The sequence below is a fragment of the Sarcophilus harrisii genome, chromosome 1, assembly GCF_902635505.1.
Source record: "Sarcophilus harrisii chromosome 1, mSarHar1.11, whole genome shotgun sequence".
Taxonomy (NCBI): Eukaryota; Metazoa; Chordata; class Mammalia; order Dasyuromorphia; family Dasyuridae; genus Sarcophilus; species Sarcophilus harrisii.
Genome location: NC_045426.1, coordinates 668,352,575 through 668,366,215, shown reverse-complemented (window position 1 = coordinate 668,366,215; position 13,641 = coordinate 668,352,575). Strand labels below are relative to the sequence as shown.

The following is a 13,641-nucleotide window of genomic DNA, read 5'->3' as shown; positions in this document are numbered from 1 at the left end:
TGGGTAGGGTGGGGGCAGAGAAAAAAGGAAAGAACCCACAGCTCCGCAAGAAAGGCGAGAGAAGGGGGGAAGAAGGAGGGAGTCAGGGAAGGGCTGAGAACGCGCACGCCTAGTTCTCTGTCCGGGGGCGCGCACGCCTGCGTCTGTTCCGGGTTGGGGAGGGGAGAGTAGAGGGGGCGGGACCCCGGGGGCGGGGGCGGGGGCGGGACCCCGGGGGCGGGGGCGGGGGCGGGGGCGGGGCGGGTGGCTTAAGGGCAGACCGCCGCGGAGCTCGGGCAGCAGCGGCAGCGGCGGGGTCGGTGTCGAAGGCGGCGGCGGCGGAGTTGGGTAGCCCGAGTCCGCGATGGAGCAGCCGAAGAAGGCGGTGGTGGTGACGGGTAAGGGGGTTCCCGCCGGGGAAGGGGCAGCCCCGCGGACACCTGACCGGTCCCCCGAGCGCTGTCCCTTGGGCTTGAAGTTAGGTCCCTTCCTTCCGTGCCCTTCCTTGCCAGCCCTCGCCGGCTGTTTCTCAGCACTTGTGAGGAGGACCATCGCGCCCTTCGCCCTCCGTCCCCATCGCCCCCTACCACCGACTGTGGGCAAAGGTCAGCGGCGACCTCACCCCGGGGGAGGGGGCAGCCCCTGAGTGACAGAAGGGAGCGGACGGGGGGAGGGGACGGCCAGCCTCGGGAAGGAGGGACCGGCTCGGACTTGTCAGAAAGTCGCTTTCCCCACCCCCACGTCCCCCGGAGTACAAAAGGAGAGCTTGATTTGTGGGGAAGAAGGCGTCTCGGTGACAAATGAACTCTCTGGAGAATTGTGCGGGGTTCCCTCCACCGCTGCCCGAGTTAGATTTGTGTTTGAGACACGGGGGATGATGGGGAGGGAAAGGACGTGTTGCTGTAGGTTTAAGATGAGTGACTCGGGGCAGAAAAGTGGGAGGCGCTGGGAACTCCTGCGCGTACCTGAATTGTCCCTTACGGGGGGCGCCCGTGCCCGAGGTCCGGCCTGGGACCGAGGGGAGCAAGCGCCTGCCCCGGGGCTTCTCCCGCAACTTTTCCGCCTCTCGCTGGGCAGGAAAGGAGGTTTGCAAGTCTCGTTGACCTATTTGCCCCTGCCCGGTTTTTAGTTTTGATTCTAGCTTACTATTTCAGCCAGAATACAAGCAGTGGGCTTGGGTGTGGGACTTTTTTCTCCTGCTTAGGAAGATGTGTGAGTTTGGTCTCTTTGGGGTTTGGAGGATGGAAGAAAGAAAGGGGAGAGGGTCGTGCCTTTACAGTTTATTGTGGTTGCAGCTAGCAGACAGCTAATATTTTTTATGACACAACCTTGTCCCCCCATGAGATGATGGCAGGGTGTTCTCTGGGTATTCTGGACTGTTTATCTGATATCATTGACCAAGGTACAGGCTCAAAGGGTGAGGGTTTTCAAAAGTTCCACTCAGGAAGCGGGCTGAGGCTTTTTTTTAGTGCTGTTTGGGAAGCTTGCACATTAAATCTGCAATACTAATCCTTCATTTCTGCAGCAAATACTTTCTTCTCAACCACACTTTGAGATAAGTAGTATAACTTATTTATAAATGAGTACACAGACTCAGAGATAGGAAGTCAAAAGCAGGAAATAAACACAGATCTTCTGATTTTTAAAATTTCACTTACTTGTCCCCCTTTCCACATTGCTTTCTTGTGGGGAATGTCACTATTCCATCAATGAAAAAAATGCCAATTCAGCAGCAAGGGAATAACTGCGTTTCTGTCTTTCCTATAATTAAAAGTTTATTTCGATGGAAGGATTTTATGTCTTTTTTTTTTTTTTTTTTTTTTTTTTTTTGGTAAGCATGGCCCAAGATCATTTTTCTTGTGACTGTTAAAACCTTTTTTTTTGTTTGTTTGTTTTCGTACAGTATTTTGTGTGCCAAAGTTAAAAATTGAAGGAAGAATTGGTTTACCTAAAATAAATGAAATTGGAGTAGTTTCTATTCTTAAGGGAGTGCTTAGGTAACAGGTGTCTATCTTGTCCCTTCAAAAGGCAGTTACTTACAGAGATAGTGACTAGAGGACCAGCCTCTATTGGGAATAAGTCAGGATTTAAGCAATAAAACTTGAGATTAAAACTTCTGGTATTTAATAGGGAGTTGGTGTGGTAGTGAATTAGTCATTTAACCATTCAATACACCAGGCAGTTCTGTTTTTTTTTTTTGTTGTTGTTTTTTTTTAATTATTATTTGTTTGGGTTTTTTTTTCCAAGCCTAAATTACAAAGAGAAAGTTTACAAAGTTTAATCATTAGGTATTTCCATACCTGTAGCACACTCCTCCCATATATACACATACTGATAAAATCACACAAACAGACCAAATTATGAATGTTCCCCAGTATGAAAATAAGGATCCTCTCCAGGTATATGCATATTTACTTTTTCCTGTAGTAATATCAGGGTAATTAAATGCTGAGCTCATAATCTGACTGTGTGTAAGCCAGGGAAATCACAAGTTCTCTGAACTTTATTTAAAGTCTCTCTGTATAGTTAGAAAATTAGAGTAGCCAGGTGGCCAGCCAATTTGGAGTCAGGGGAGCGGGGTTTGAATCGCAGCTGATTCTCTATATGACCTTACGAAAGGCACTTGAGCAGTTTGGTTTCAGCTTCTATATCTGTGTAATGAGGGGTCTGGAGTAGATTATCTTTAGATTTGGCTTTTTACCTCATTCTAAATTCTGCACCTTGAGTGCACTGCCTGGTCTTGACTGTGGTGATCTGATGAGGAGGCATGGGGTGTGGGGGTGAGGGCAGATGAACTACAGTTACAGAATGTCAGACATGATGCCAGAGGCCAATTTGTTTTATTTAGATGTGTTTCTTTGTTATAAGAGAAGGTTCTAGCTATGACAAGGGCAGGTGGTACTGGGAGAGTTTCAAAAATAATTTTTAAAAAATTTATTATTAATTATATGCACTTATATATATGATTATACTAATTATAAATTATTTTAAAAATAATTTCATAATCAATTAAGTCCTCTCAATTCATCACGTTCTTATAACAGTAGACCTCTATCTATTTCTATAAAATGGATACTTTTTCTTTAAAATATTTTAGAATATTTTTGGATGTCTGCATAGTTATTTTGTGCTCACTAGGCACTTCTGGATGCTGAATTTTGAATATATCCAAGTAACTTAATTCATGTTGACATCAAAAAGAAGGATAGTTATATTGGAAAGCGACTTGTCTTTTGGTTATTCGTAAAAATGAAAGAACATAACGTGGGCTCTGGTTTTTGCCAAATGGGTCTAGCTTCTGGGAGAGCCATCAGCAGTATGCTGTCGATTTTTTTTCTCATATTTTCAAGTTTGTTTGTAAGGGACTCAGCTGCTATTTCCTTGCCCCTCCTATGAACCCTCCATACTGCCTTTCTTGATTTCTTTGAAGTATGGTGCTGTGGAAAGAGTACTGAACTAAGAGCCCCAGAAAGAAGCTCAGAAGTTTTGACTCTGCTTCTTACTAGCCAGGTGACTTTGAGCAGGTGATATCCTTCTCCAAGATTCAGGATATTAACCCTTGCATTACATTCCTTAGAAGGGCTGTTATTGGTTAGAAGGAAAGAATTTGTGTACATCATAAAGTGATACTCCTGATTAAATATTGTTATTTTGTGGGTTTCTTGTGGTGACACAGACCTGTCAAACTGATGAGGCAGGAAGCAGGACTCCTAAGGGAAAAAAATGCTTGTTTTTATGACTTCTCTGCTACCAGTAATGGTGGAAGATAGTTCAAATCCTATTTCATGATTCTGAGAATGTCTATTTAGAAAACCTCATTTCATGTGCTTTTGACTTGGATGAATTTGATCATTTGAGGGAGCTCTATTAAAATAGAGCCATAATTAGGGTGGGGCAAGATCTTGGCAGTCATCAAGTATGATCCCCCTTCATTTTACAGATTGGAAATTAAGGCTCAGAAAGAGGAAAGACAAAGTTCATTAATTAGAGAGCCAAAACTGATAGCTCACATTTCTTTAGCACTCAGGGTTTACAATTCGCTCTCCCCACAACAAGCCCTTGAGTAAGTGTTATTACTATTTGCCTGTTAAGGAATCAGATTAAATGATTTGCCTGTGGTCTCCCAGCCAGTGAGATGAGTAGGTAAGATTTGGATCCAGGTTGCTGATCTGAGTCTTCAGCTCCTCCCATTACCTCTGCCTTAATATTTTATTCTGATTATGATTCAGTTCTTCAAAATCCTCTTCTGTTGTTCTGTTATTTCCTGCCATCTTTTTGCGTAGACACACATTGATCCTGTTCTTGGGAAAGAGTCATTGACCTGCTAAGGTGTTCCATGGTTCTTTAAGGCAGACAAAGATACAGTGCCCTGTATCCTGTTGCTTGGGGTGAAAATGATTGCATCCTCATGATCCTCTCCTTTGTTTGCAGGATTTGGCCCGTTTGGAGAACATACAGTTAATGCCAGCTGGATTGCTGTTCAGGTAATAGTAAACTTTCTCATACTGTGTACCTATGCAAATATGTGCCCTTTATCCTGAAAAAATATTATGTAGTAAGGAAAGAAAAACGTCCCTCACTAAGAGGATCTGCCATGAAATAGTGAAGAATTTCCTTGGAGAGCCGGGAATGGGTTGTAATCCTATCCAGGCAGTTTGTGATTTTCCTTATTAAGTCTTATGCGACATCTAGGGGCATTTACTACAGGTTTTGTCGCTTGGAAGTTGGCCTATGTTCTGCATGTAGGAAGCTGTGCTGCCAGGGGCAGGAAGCAGTAGCTTCAGGAAGCTAACATTCTCGACCTGCCACATTCGCATCCAGAAATGAGCAGAGTTCATTCCTTGGAATGGGCAGCCACACACAGTGTTTCAGCACCTCTGTGGGAGGCTTTGAGGTATCAGTGTTCTACAAGGATGGTTCCCCAAACCATTAACCAACTTGTCTGAAAGGTGGACTTAATAATAACAATATTAATGATAAATAATGGAGGCAGTGGGGGATAGTAGATAGAGGACTCGGCCTCAGAGGTTGGAAATCTGGTTTCAAGTCCCATCTCTGACACACAGTGTGCCTTATGTCCCTAGGATGTTATTTAATCTCTCAGCATTCTCACCAGAGGATGTCCAATTGGTGCCTAAAATATAATTAGGAAGTATCTAACAGATTACATAAAAATACAGTAAAACACAGATAATGCTAATATGTGGTTTTCTAAATCAACATTTAGTGGCCCTTGGTGACCTCATTTCTATTTGACCCCGCGGGCAACCCTTTAAGACTTGACTTGAAGGTGCAGAGAAGAGGGTGAGCTGCATTGGGAGAGGGATTTCCCCATCTGAGAATTCCGTATTATAAAGCACAGATCTGGTCACTAGCCAGCTTCCTATTAATCATGACTTTGGATAAAACTACTTTGATTAAAGCTCTTTCCCAGCCATTATCTCTAGAACATGGAGTACTAATTAAGAGAGTTTATCTATGGCTCGTCCTCCCTTCCTCTATCAGCCCATGCTATCCTAGATAAATATAAAGTTCTATGTTTATCTTCACAAATAAAATCTTAAAGGAGAATTTTCTGTTCTTCACAAAGGAATTTGGCCTTTCTTTCCTGTCTCATACCAGAGCTCTTCATGCGGATGTATCCTAACTTTGTTTAGTTGAAATATGGTGAAGACCAGGCCCAAGATGCCTGACCTACCTGTTTCACAGTCAAGCTCTGGCTGTTCTCTGGGACGCTTTGCACCTCTGATCCTGGACTTTTAGGGGGCTTAAGCTCCCTTTTAAATTCCCAAGCTTAGCCTAGCTTGGGGAGAAGAAGAATCTTTGAAATATGGAAGGGTACACCCCAGCTTAGTTGGATCAGAACAAATGCAGACTAGCTCCTGCCCAGTGGGTTTAGTCCAGCTGTCCTTAGCCCAAGGTCAGCCTACGCTGCCAACGCCCATTTTGGGGTAAGAAATGTTAAGTGGGATGGCACCAGAGAGACAATTCTAAGTTTGAGTGAGAGAGAAGAGAGAAGGAGATAGTAAACGTCTTCCTGCTTGTTAACTAAACCATGTTCATGGAGTTTGGTGCAAAAAAACATATTGCTCCTAACTTCGTCAGGGTTTCCATTCTTCCAGGTCCCATGTAAGGACCTTGACTGTGGAGAGATCCCAAATCTGTAACTGATTAAAAATCAAAGTTGCCCAATCTAAACATTGGTTTTTGTCACCCTGTCTCGATTGAGTGATGGCCCTCTTTCCTCCAGCGTTAGCTGGGCGCCCAGGTAAGGAGTGTCTCGAACTCCGAAATCTAAAAGGTTCGAACAGCGTGTTGGAGATTTGCCTTTCCTAGCTAGGTTCCCGTCCCAAGAGCCCTAGACAAAAAGGAACAGCATGTCTCTGAGCCCGTGCACGCCTGGCATTGTGCGAGCCTCAGACAGGGGACTTGCGGAGCTGTACGGACACAAAGACATGTGTCTGAGTTTCTGAATCCCAGACGGTGTGATCTGCATCTTAATAGAAGAAAAATCAATTAAACAATCTTTGTAAACCCTTGCTAGCTTTGGGGCTAAGCTAGTTCTGGTTTATTGCATCTTTTATTATCCAGCAACCAGAGGATAAAATTCTTCTCCCCACCCCCATCTCTTTAGCCCTCCCCTTTCTAAGTTTTCAACTCCGTGTTTAAGTTTACACAATACACATTAGCCAAATGTTTATTTCTAATAAATACGTTCCCCAAGAAAACATTTTGTAACTGATAACTTTGCACAAACAAAAAGAAAACATGAGCTATTTTGATAAGCAGCCACAGACATCATCTACACCTGCTTTGAGGAATATGGCTCATGTTGTCAACCATAATGGCAGTGACCCCTATGTTTATATGACAGAAGTCCTCATTTAGAGAGGGTTTAAATGTTTACAAAGCGCTTTCTTTATGAGAATCCTGTGAGGCAGGCCATAGTAGGATCATCCCCATTTTACAGTGGAGGGGACTGAGGTCCCTAAATACTCTGTGAGGTAGCCACCGTCACACAGAGAACTCAAACCCACCACCACTAACTTCTGGTCCTTCCTTTGCTCTTTCTGAACACCAGTTGAACACCTTTTTACCATTTGTAAAGCATTTTTACATCTATTTTTTTCATTTAATCTTAGTGGCTCTTATGAGATCAATGTGGTAAATAAAATCCCTGTCAGATCAGACTCTCAGAAAATAAGTAACGTGCCCGCACTAATGTGACTAGTTATAACGGAGCTGGAGCTCTGATCTGGTTCCAAGCTTAACCTTTAATATTAAGATTTCTACTTGTCTGCCTCAAGCAGTTCTTCCAAGGAGGCACAGGCTGTTCTGTGATGGTGAAATCCCTTTCTGTCACAAATGTGTGTTTGTTTTTTTTCTGAGGGCTCAACTAACACTCGACTCCATGTGTGGAGTGAGCTTGTGCCGTGGTGCAAAACCCCCCTCATTCCCATGGGCCCCATTTGGCTGTTGGGTATTTGGGGCACTGAGGGGTGACCCTCTTGTTTTCAGGGTGACGGCCCTCTCTTCTGCATTATTCATGCAGGCGGTTTCCTGTTTGCACCAGGTCTGATAGTTCTCTAGCATGGGGGGGTGGGCATGTGGATGCTGCCTTAAGATGTATAATTCATCGTAGACTCAGGTGTGTCCTGTGGACTGTGAAGCTAATTGTATCATGTGGCCAACCTCTTGATGTGTTTCTGCTTGAGTCGGATGATGAGGAGATAAGGTCAGAGGGCATTTTGACATTCCCAGGGACAATTGCTGTCAGGGTGTCTAGACAGACCTGATAAGGATATTAAAGGCTGACAAAGAGGCCCATTGTCGAGGGGTCAGGGAATCGGTCAAACATGTTCGTTTTTCTATATTTGTCAGGTATACAAGGCAAGAGACAATACGATGTCTGGGGGCCAGAGGACTCCTTTTCACTCCTGAATAGCAGTGCGTGTGCACTCTGTTTGGTAAAATGTTATTTTGATTTTGAATTAGTAAAATTGCACTTTATAGAATAAGCTGAGAGAATGGCAAGATTCATTCTTAATTAGAGCTCAGTGGAAGTATAAAAGCAAAGGACATCACTGCCTACTCAGGGCTTTTAAAAGGGGAATTTTAAAATCGTAATATGTGAGAGCTAAAAAAAAACGACCTTAGAATACATTAGTCCAATTCCCTCATTCTGCAGATGGGGGAACTGTTTTGCCCAAGGTCACACAGTGGTTTAGGAGCAGAGCTGAGACTTGGGATTTATTCAAGTTTGGTTTAACTCCAAGTGTAATCTTTCTCTCCTATCTGAGGAAAATAGTGAATATTCTTAAAAGCTATCTATGGTTTTCTGACTACATCAGCTTCTTTTGAACATTCAGATTCTCTTTATAAAATGGTCTAGTAATGTATCAAATTTTAAATCTCCCCTTTAAGGTAGAAAAACATGGGGGGGGGGGGAACCTAGATCCACATTGAGGAGATAAGCTACACTGCCACTTAAGAGTCCATTTCTAATGGTAGATCTTGATATATTACAAATACTAATCAATAGAGCAAGCCTTTACTATTAGAGAATCCAGTCCCAAAGCACCAGCTAGTCATTAATCATGGCTGTTGGTCAGTACTCCAGTCCTATATAAGATGTTTTAGTCAATTACTAATCGTTTTGCTTTACCAAATTTTGTTTTAACAAGAAAAGACTAACATAAACATACATACCAAAGGAAAGTATATTCCCCTCAAGAAAAACTTGGACTAAAGGGTGTTTTTGTTAAAAATTGTGTGCTTTAACTCTAACTAGAAAGTATCAACTTTGCCTATGTATTAAAGTCTTATTATGCCCTCAGTTTTGAGGATATAAACCAGATAGTATTTTACCTGAGGTCTATTGTCATTTAATGCTTAAGGTTTATATACATTTAATGCCATTTAATTTATTTACATAGTTGGAGTCAGTGTGTATCTTGTTTTCATATTCATCTTATCATTGTAACCTTTGCAAACATGCATGTATAGAATCAAAGAATCATAGAGATGAAGGGACCTCCAAGATCAATTTAGTTTCTCCTTCTCCCCAGTGCATAAATTCCCCCTGTAATCTCCCTAGCAAATGGGTATACTGCTTCTGTCTGATGACCCAAGTCTACCATAAATTATATAACTGAAGGCATAATTGTATTGTCTGCTCAGGCTTGTCAGGAGGTAAGACTTACAGGTTTGTCGGCACCCAATTAAAGAAAATCCAATATTTGAAAGTTTTATTAAAGTGGGATTGCTCCCATTACAGAAGCACAGACTCTCAGAATCTTACCGGACCTTATAGACCTTCTGGACTCTACTCAGAAATCTCAGGGAAGAGAGCTTTGTTTCCCAGAATCATCCAGTGCTCCCTGATAGAAAGAGCTTTTCCTTGCAAACAAAATCTACTTCTACAATTTCTGCTTATTGCTCTGGGTTCTGCCTTCTAAAGCAAAGCAGAATTAATCTGATTCTGACCCCTCCTCCACAACCCAGAGTTGGAAATACTTGAAGCTAGCTATTTTGGGATTCTTCCACCTCCCCTCCATATTCTCCAGACTAAACATTCCCAGTCCCTTTAACTGATGCTCATATGGTGTCCTAGAGACCCTCATTGCCATCCTTTCTCTTCTCTGCGTAGTCCTAGTTTATGAAGGTACCTGCTACAATTCTATACTGAAAACTGATCATGCTACTCCAAATGTAGTCTGACCCAATGGAGTTCTGAATTTTACAAAAGGATTTCTTTTCAGTGGTGAGCTCTACTCCTTTCTCCCTCCTCCTTACACCTCTCCATGCTTACGGTGGCCTATATGTAATTTCCACTAGGGAACAAGAAACTTAGATCCATAGAGTCCAACAACAAAAGCTTCAGGAGTCTTTTAGCACAAGTTCTGGAACCTTACAGGAGGTCTTCACACTGGTCTCTCAAAGAGAGGCAATCACAAGACTCTAGCTGACTATTTACAGTAAGAGGGAACTCTAGTTCAAGAGGAAGTTCATTTCATTTTTAGGCAACTCAGTAATTAGGAAGTTCTATTGAATTAAAAATTGCTTTCAAAACCCAAAATGCTATAGTGATAAGGAACTCCTTTTATGGTAGATTATTTATAAGATAAGAGAAAGAAGATCTGAAATTCTGATGCAAGTCAGTTGGAAAATATGATTTCATTTACACAGAACTCTGTTGGAACACATCTATCGTGTAAATTCCAGTACATCTGTGTTAATATTCCTTACTCTGACCTGATATCCTTTGTCAGCACTTATTGGCCCTGGGCAAGTGACTCTTTGAAAGTCTCTAATTTGTGGTGAATGTGTCTAGTTGTACCACTGAATAAACACTCCCAGTTCCTTTCATTTATCCTAGCTTTTTTGTAAGAAAAAGGATGAAATGAATGACTTACTTTTTAAAAAAATAAAAAGAATGTTAATTTCAGAGGAATTCCTACTATGACTTCTGTAAATGTTTATTAATTATTAATGTTAATAATTAATATCATTAACAATATATTAAATATATTTATTGTGTGATATCTTATACACAATATTATTAATTATAATTATTGATAATTACTTATTTTTGTACACAAATGAACTTGGACATAGTGTTGTGGAAATACCAAGTAGCACAGAATTTTTAAAAACATTTTTTTTTGTTTTTGATGTTTTAAAAAAAAAATTGAGTTTTAAATTCTCTCCTTCTTTCCTCTACCCATTGACAAGGCAAGCCATATATCAATTATACATGTGAAATCATGCAAAACGTATGTCCCTATTAACCATGTTAGTACAGAGTTTAAGAGAAACTAGAAAGGAATGATTTTTTTCTCATCAATTGAGACTAAAAAATGGATTAGAGAGAGAAGCAATTGTAAATATTTATCAGAAGCATTTAAAATTGGAATCAAGAAAATTAGAAAAACAGAAACTCTTAAAAGTTGGAAGGGACATTAGTAGACATTTAATTCAGTACTTCTCACTTTTGCTCTTAGTATCTTTATGCCATTAAAAATTATTGAGGATGTGTCCAAAATTTTGTTTATGCAGGTTATATTTATAAATGTCTGTCATATTAGAAATAAAAACTAATTTTGAATTTGTAGAACCTCTGCAAGAGTTTCAGAGATCCTCAAGATTCTCTGGACCACACTTTTGAGAACCACGGTTAGTCCATCTCCTTCCCCATTGAATGCATCTTCCATTAGATATCTTGTACAAGTGGTCACCTCGCTTCTACTTTAATATCTTTAGTGTTCAGTGTCTGACACAGTAACTAGATAATAATTGTTTATTGATTGATTGATTGTTAGTAACAAGAAGCCTACTCCCTGGGAGAACAACCCATTCAATTTTTAGTAGTGCTAATTGTTTAGGAGGAATTCTTTACTTGACCTGTACTTAGTGATCAAATGCTATTGTGGTTATGATGAACCAGTCTTACATCTATGCCCTGGAAAGTCCAAAAGCATAGACAAAGAGCTACAGGTATTAGGTCTGGTGAACAGTATTTATATTGTTTAGTAGGTAGGAAGCCAGGAAAGAGCTTTTCAATGATTGTCATTTTTGTCTTCTGATATTCATATGCAGGTCTTCAACATTAATGAGAATTGTGTTTTTAGCTGTGAAATAAATCAGATGCTGAGTTTAAGATTGGAAGATTATTTTTGAAAAGTCTTTACCTAATTGCAAGGCAGCCTGTGACCACAAGATAATTCAGATATGTATGACTGCTAGGTTGCAAATGCTTCACACAGGATCGAATGTTTTGTTCCTGTTGCACTGTGCTCTTTGGGGCAGAGGCTGATTGAAGCAAGCCAAAGCAAGGACTTCACATTGCTCTTGATCAGGAGCCACTGGAATTAATCAAACAGTATGGTCAAACCTGTTTTAGAAATCACCTTGACATTTGCGTGGAGGATGGACAGTGCAGTAAACAGGGTACAGTAGTAGTTGATGTTAATAGCATTAAAGAGAAAAAAAGGGCTTTATCATTAAAGAGAACCAGGAAGGTAGAAGTTGACAACTGGTTGGCTTTGAGAGGTGAGGAAGGAATTGAAGGTAGACTTAACACTAACTGCCTACAGCCCCTGGGCAAGTCACTCAAAGCCTGGGAGACTAAGGGGGATGGTCTCGTTCTTGAAGAGGAGACAGACTGGAGCATAAAGTGAGAGGCTGGAGAATGGAAATAGAGATCTGGTCCATCTTCCTCCCATTCCCCAAGTGAGGAAATAGACCTTAAAATCTTTTTTTTTTTTTTTTTTTTTTTTTTTTTTTGTCCATTTGTTTCTGTTTTTTTGTATGGCACTTGGGGTTAATGGACTTGTCCAGGATTATGTGTTAAGTGTCTGGAGCTCTATCCAGTGGGGATTTCAAATTTTTAAGTGTCATTCACCATGAGTTTGATTTCATGAATTTTCACCAATTTCCATAAAGGGCTGTTCATCTTTGAGCTTTGGCAACTTTGTTTTTCTCTTCAAAACCCCATACTCTTGTCTTCCTCCTGCCTTTTGGGCTTTCTGATAGGTTAAATCATTCAGGTCTACAAGTAGCTCTGTGATGTGAAGTGTGTGGAGCTGGAACACAGAAGTTGAGCTAGAAATGACCTTAGAGAGCATCTAGTTCAAGCCTCTAGAAAGTAAGGAAATTTGAGACCCAGATTGGTAAAAATGACTTTACCAGAATCATTGGTTAACAGCCAGAATTTTGACAAAAGGTCCAATGACCTTTTCACTTCTGATATCCAAGTTCAGAATTCTGAGATGGGGGGGGGGGGGGGGGGGGGGGGGGGGGGGGGTGGTGGCGGCGACGACTAGACGGCACCAGCCCTGCATCAAGAAGACCTGAGTTCAAATTCAGCTTCAGACTCTTAACACTTTCTAGCTGTGTGCCCCTGGGCAAGTCACTCATACCCAATTACCTTGCAACAAGTAGGAAGAAAGGAAGGGAGGAAGAGCAGGAGGGAGGAAGGAAGAAGGAAGGAAGGAAAAAAGAGAAAAAGGAAAGAAGGAAGGAAGAGAGAGGGAGGGAAGGAAAGAATTCTGAGACTGACAGATGAAACTGATTTTGACTCTCAAGAACAGAACCAGGATTGATGAGTGGAAGCATTAGGAAAAACTTACAAGCAATGCTGTCCTGAATGGAATAAGCCACATTGGAGAAGGGAAGAAGAACATTTTCAAATATATTGTAAAGGGATAGTTGTTTGTTTTAGGGAGGAGCTAATGTAAGTTGTCTCTAAGATTCCAGTCTAATAAAAACAAGAGGATGGGGAAAAGATTGCCTGGAAGGCAGGTTTTGCAAATTGCAATTTCTGATTTGAATTGAGCTATGGTCCTAGCTATTTTTCTTTCTAGAATGAAAGTGGTATTGGGTGAGAGGCAGCCTGGCATAGTAGACAGAGGGCAGGGTTCACATCTGGCCTCCGACACATACTATCTGTGTTTTGGACAAGTCACAACTTCTCAGGATTCTTGGACAACTTCTAAGATTATAAATACAGATTTGTAGCAGTAGAGGTGTTTTTCTCACTAACAGTTCTCCCTCTCACCAACTAACTTATAAGTGTGTAATCTCCCTCTTCTTGCTTATCAACCCATTTCCTCAATAACTTTTCCCCCTCAAAAAAAAAATTGGCACAGATGTTTAGAGTAG

The 13,641-nt window shown here is 41.3% G+C and overlaps 1 protein-coding gene across 1 annotated transcript in view; it reads left to right on the top strand.

The window, feature by feature from the left end:
- The first annotated feature begins 251 nt into the window (after positions 1–251).
- PGPEP1 (pyroglutamyl-peptidase I) overlaps positions 252–13,641 on the top strand; it is a 32,059-nt gene continuing 18,669 nt past the window's right edge. The window contains exons 1-2 of the mRNA XM_031948209.1: positions 252–377; positions 4,411–4,463. Coding sequence (XP_031804069.1) covers positions 344–377; positions 4,411–4,463 — 87 coding nt within the window. The 5' untranslated portion in view covers positions 252–343. The remainder of the gene's footprint in view (positions 378–4,410; positions 4,464–13,641) is intronic.